This window comes from Gekko japonicus, unplaced genomic scaffold (assembly GCF_001447785.1).
Source record: "Gekko japonicus isolate JY-2015 unplaced genomic scaffold, Gekko_japonicus_V1.1 scaffold2826, whole genome shotgun sequence".
Lineage (NCBI taxonomy): Eukaryota > Metazoa > Chordata > Lepidosauria > Squamata > Gekkonidae > Gekko > Gekko japonicus.
Window position 1 is genome coordinate 69049 of NW_015172095.1, and position 5805 is coordinate 74853.

General features: G+C 45.6%; 1 protein-coding gene across 1 annotated transcript in view; it reads right to left on the reverse strand.

Moving 5' to 3' along the window:
• Nucleotides 1–5805, reverse strand: part of CCDC69 (coiled-coil domain containing 69) — a 54499-nt gene that overhangs the window by 26205 nt on the left and 22489 nt on the right. Inside the window, exon 2 of the mRNA XM_015420934.1 lies at nucleotides 2468–2537. Coding sequence (XP_015276420.1) covers nucleotides 2468–2537 — 70 coding nt within the window. The remainder of the gene's footprint in view (nucleotides 1–2467; nucleotides 2538–5805) is intronic.

Below are 5805 nucleotides of genomic sequence, written 5' to 3' on the forward strand. Positions count from 1 at the left end.
GTGGACCTACAAGGCCGGCGGGAGTGCAAGGAAGCCCCGCGAAGGCCCTCCCTGGCCCCAGGCAGGCAGGGGTGGGGAGAGGCAGGGAGGAAGCAACTTACCCTCCCTCTTCTCCTGCCTGAATGAGGGCCGGAAGCGGGGTGGCCGGAAGCAGGGGGCAGGGCTTCGTCATGTGCCCTGCCCCCCCGTACCTCACCCGGGGGAACTGCGATCCCCCGCGATCCCCCCTGAAATGACCTCTGAGTCCTAGACAGAAATCTGGCAACAAGTAAGAAAATATGTAAATATTATGGGGGTGAATCCAGAGATCTATGGGTGCAAGGACTGCGGATCTTTCCCCTGTTCCCTTCCCTCACGGCAATCCTTTCTTGTCTTGGGAAAGTTGATTCCTGGGACTATGGGGCCCATATGGACTATGCATTGCACTGACAGAAGAAGTACACGGGGTGATTTCATCTCCTTCCACCTCAGAGGAACCCCTTGACCCACATGCTTATTAGTTCCAGGAATCAGAAAGGATAGCTGAGGAGGCAAATAAAGGAAAGATCTGCATCTGTTATCACTTTCTGCTGATGGATCAGTGGATTCAACCCATATTTTCCAAACTGAAAGTGATAAAAAGTTGTCACACAATCTATATAATCACTATCTGCCACCAATATGCAGATGACATTTAGCTCTATCTTGCACTACCAGAATCTTGCAGGTTCCAGGGAGGCTATAGAAACCATAAACAGCAGCCTAGAGGCTATTTTGGAATGGATGAAGGCTAACAAGCTGAAACTTAATCCCAACCAAACAGAGGTTCTTTTGGTGGGGCAAAGGTCTGACCCAGAAAATGCGTTATGCCCTGTTCCAGAATAGGGTTGCCCTCTCCCGAAAGGAGCAGGTTCATGGCTTGGGGGTGCTTCTGGACCCTCTTACTGGGCAGCAGGTGGCAGCAGTGGCTAGAGGTGCTTTTCACCAGCTTCAGTCCTTCCTGGGCAGAAAAGATGTTGCCATCGTGGTCCATGCCCTAGTAACATCTAGATTAGATTACTGCAATGTGTGGGACTGCCCTTGAAGACTGTCCGGATGCTCCAGTTAGTATAGAATGCTGTGTACAGAGTGTTAACTGGAGTGGGTTGAAGGGATTGTAACATATGTTCCACCTATACTGGCTTCCAATTTGCTTCCAAGTTCAGTTCAAGGTGCTGGTATTGACCTTTAAAACTCTGTACCGGGACCAACATACCTTAAGGATCGCCTTCTCCCATATGAACTTACCCGCTCATTCCAGTCATACTCAGAGGACCTGCTTTAGTTGTCCTCACCATCTGAATCTCAGGTGGTGACATGAGAAAAAGCCTTCTCAGTTGTGGCACCAAAACTTTGGAACTCCCTCCCCAGGGAGATTTATCTGTCTCCCTCTGTTGCTGTCTTTTGTCACCAGGCAAAGACCTTTTGGTTTCATCTGGCATACCCCCAATAACAATACTGACCCTCCTTCTAGTGCTGTTTACATGCTTTAAACAGAATCTTATAATTTTAACTGTATTTTTAGTTGTTTAAATTTTTAATGTTCGCTGCCTTGTGGACCCTGATTGGGTGGAAAGGCAGCATAAAAATGTTTTAAATAAACAAATAAGAGCCATACATAAAACAAAGATAATCCTTCATCAAGGGGTAGTGATGAGAGATATTGGATAATAATATCTTTATATGTGGTGTTAATTACATGGACTCTTTGACTTTGTCTTCACCCTTGTTTTTTCACATTTTTTATTTGGGGATTTAGAGACTGCGCTGTTAGTCACCTGAGTCATTCATATATCTATGGGCTATGTACCTACTCCTTCAGGTGCAGTGTAACCACATCCAGAACAGGAGGAACTAATATGCCCATGCCAACCTTTCTTACAACCCACATCCATTTTGCCTGGATTAAGCTTCCATTTATTCACCCTCATCATTGGTCCTTCACTATGTCCAAGACATTGATTTAGAATTTCCACTTCCTCCCTTGATTTAGATGGAAAGGACAAGTAGCCATGCATTATCGGTATATGGATGTCCCTTTGCATCAAATCTCTGGGTGAGTTCCTTCAGAAGCTTTATAAAGACATTAAACAGCATGGGGTCAAGATGGAACTGTGAAGTAACCCATAAGCTGAAAGACAAGGAGTAGAACAGAAGTCCCCCTCCCAACATTACCTTCTGGAGTCTACCTTCCAAGAAAAACTGAAACCAATCCAAACAATTTGGTTCTCAACCAAACCATTTCCATGACTATGACAGTATATGTCTTTCAACCACTGTGGTCACAGCAACACCTGCCAGATGGTTCCATGATTTGCTCATTACCTTTGTCCATTTGAATGTATACTGCCAACATGTACCGAAAAGAACCGTAATATAAAACAACCCTTAGTACTTTTTTTAAAATGTAGATATGTCATGGACCTCTGTGTGTCCATTTGCAGCTTACCGTTGGAAAACTTCAAAGTTGTTAGTTCGCAGGAACCCTTGCCCCTTTCATGCTGAGATCTGACTTGTTTCTGCAGAGGACACACAAACAGAGCCATGGCTCATAAACAGGACTATATTACCTTGTAGCAGTGTAACTTTAATCTGAGCTGAAACTCAAAACAGCTGGCTCGTATCTTTACAATTGACTGGTATCAGTACTCTTAAATTTGGATCCCTGTTACATAAAGGCTGCTGTCCTAAGGACACTTCCCTGGGAGTAAGCACCATTGAATAACATGGGACTTACTTCTGAGCAGATCTTCTTAGCAGCACTCCTTATGTTCAACAATATAAAGTGAAGAAACATGCTTTCAGAGCCAATCACTTTTGATGATCCTTGAAGAGGAACCAAGCACACACATTTTAAAGGAAGACTATCTCATCCACCAGAGGCAGTTTGTGGATGAGAGGAAATTCTCTCCCAATAGTGTGGACCATCAGCTGAATCTTATGCATGAACAACATTCAAGAGTCGCCAGTGGGGAATTCAGTGGGGTTTACTGCTGCTTATGGGCAGGCTTGCCCTGACCTAATTGGTCCAATCTAGTCTGATCTTGTCAGATCTCAGAAGCTAAGCAGGGTCAGGTCTGGTTAGTATTTGGATGGGAGACCACCAAGGAAGTCCAGGGCTTCTATGCAGAGGCAGGCAATGGCAAACCACCTCTGTCTTTTGCCTGGAAAATCCTATGGGGTTGCCATGAGTCAGTCATGACATGACAGCACTTTCCACCACCTTGTACAGGCTTGGACCTCCACAGAGATGCATGCATCAGTTATTTCTTGATAAGGTAGCCAATGAGGAAAACACAATGTCCAGTTTCATTGTGGCAATAACTTAAAGGCTTCATCTAATTGGTCCACATCAACATCTCAGGGCCACTGTAGTCTCCCAAGGTTAGAAAAAGCCACAGATATTATACTTAATGCCGATATATATATATAATGTTTTCTGACACTCATAGCAATTCACAGATATTATCTCAGTAATTCTGACCACAGCCCTGTAAGCGTTATCATCTTCATTTTGCAGACAGAGGTCTGAAAGATAAAGGATTGCCTAAGGCCGTCTGGTGAGTTCACAGCAGGGGGAGATTTCAACCAGGGACTGACAGTCTCAGAAGGTTGAAGTAGATAACTCAGCAAAGGCATGGCACCAGCTGCAAGCTGCTGAGGCAATGAGAATATAAAAGCAAGGAGGCACTTTGTGGGGAAAATCTGGTGCCAGGGACGGGTGCTAAGCAATGCTCCCTCTAAGCTGTGGAGTGTTCTGAGCAAACATTCTCCTTTGTAAGCTAGTGGCATAAAAATTGTGAGCAGGCTGTTTGGCTACTGCATAAATTAGTTTGCTCTGGAGCCATCCTTCATGAGCGAAGACAAAAATGTGTGAGCTGGAGGGTAAAAAACTGTGAGCTTGCTCACACTAACTCATTTTAGAGGGAACACTGATGCTAAGCCTTAAATGCTTCTACACCTGTTGATGCTCACCTGTAAATGCCACACCAAAACTATTTTTCCTCCCAGCCACAGTCACTGTCTCTTTCAGATGCCCACTTTCAGCATCTTCTTTTTGTTCCATCTCCTAGGATGGTGTGATTAGCCGCAACCCATTCTTGGGGGTTTTCCACAGTAGCTTGATCTTGAGGGGTTAGGACCAGGGCTATTTTTGGGCAGGAACGCACAGGAACGGAGTTCCAGCTGGCTTCAGAATTGGCCACATCCACTACAGCCAAAACCTCTGAGTGCGTGGCTACAGAGGGAAGGCCTGGAGAGCGACCCCCCCCAGTCGAGCAAGCCAGGGGGGCTGGAAGGATCGGGGAGGCATTTAAATGCCTCCCCGTGCCTTCCCCAGCCTGTCCAAGGGAAGCTGCAGGGCAGCCAGGCAAGCCAAGGGAAGGCATGGAGGTGTGGCCTAATATGCTAATACGTTTGTGCTGTTGGGTGTGGCCTATTCTGCTAATGAGTTCCTGCTGGGCTTTTTCTGCAAAAAAAGCCCTGGTCAGGACTATTATTATTTTTTTTACTATCCCTGCTTCATGAACAACTTCATGTGTTCAGAACAGAGCAGCTTCATGTGTTCACACTGAGGCATTTACATAGAAGAATAATCAGGCAGGGGAAGAATCAAGAATCAAGCACCCCTCCAGGACTGCCTCTTTTCCGGCTTGATACCGCGAAATCGAGGCTTCCTGCTGCCCTGAAGGTCCTGCCGCTGTGCGACCGTATGGCTCTGGAGTCGCTGACTGGGACTGGGGAAGCTTGGAAACTATTTAAAACGACGATTCTAGAAGCTCAAAAAAATATTCCGCAGGTTAGGAAAGGCACAAACAGGTATGGGGAAAAGCCTGCATGGTTAACAAACAAAGTAATGGAAGCTGTCAATATCAAAAAGGTGGCAGAGCAGTTTTTAAACTGAATATTGGGGGAAAGCCGACAGGAGATGAAAAGTCTCTGGTTCGGATTGGCTCATCTCAGAGAGATGAGGGGGTACCTGTTGCTTTTCTACAGGGAGGTGGGAGATCCGGTTCCGGTCGCGCGAAGGTTGGAGGTGGATTGAAATTGTCCACTGAGACCGTGGCTAGTGACATGGACTGCCTGACAAGGTCTCGAGACAACAAGAGGAAGGTTGCAGGCTTAACTTGTATGAGAAATTACAGTTGTTTCTATACAAATGCTAGAAGTATCCGAGGTAAAAACGGGGAGTTGGAGTGCTTGGTGTAGGAGGGAAAAATAGACATTGTGGGTATTTCAGAAACTTGGTGGGAAGAGGAAAATCAGTGGGATACAGTGATTCCCGGTTATATATTATATCGGAAGGATAGGGGGGGAAGGGTTGGAGGTGGGGTGGCTCTGTATGTCAGAGAGGGTATAAAGTCCAGAAAGATTGAGAGGCTAAGAGAATTGGATTCGCTTCTTGAAGTTCTGTGGGTTGAAATAGGGAGGCCAAAAGGAAACTTAACACTGGGAGTTTGTTATCGCCCACCAGATCAAAAGATAGAGGAGGATTATAAAATGATGAATGCATTAAAGATAGCAGCTAGACAAAAACACTGTGTCGTAATAGGTGATTTTAACTACCCACACATTGATTGGGTCAATATGTGTTCTAGTCGAGAGAACGAGATTGAGTTTCTAGACACTCTAAATGACTGTGCTATGGAGCAGATGGTCATGGAACCTACCAGGGGAGAGGCGATCCTTGATTTGGTCCTAAGTAACACTCAAGACCTGGTGAGAGATGTAAAAGTGATTGCACTGCTCAGGAACAGTGATCATAATGTTGTTGAGTTCAACATTTGT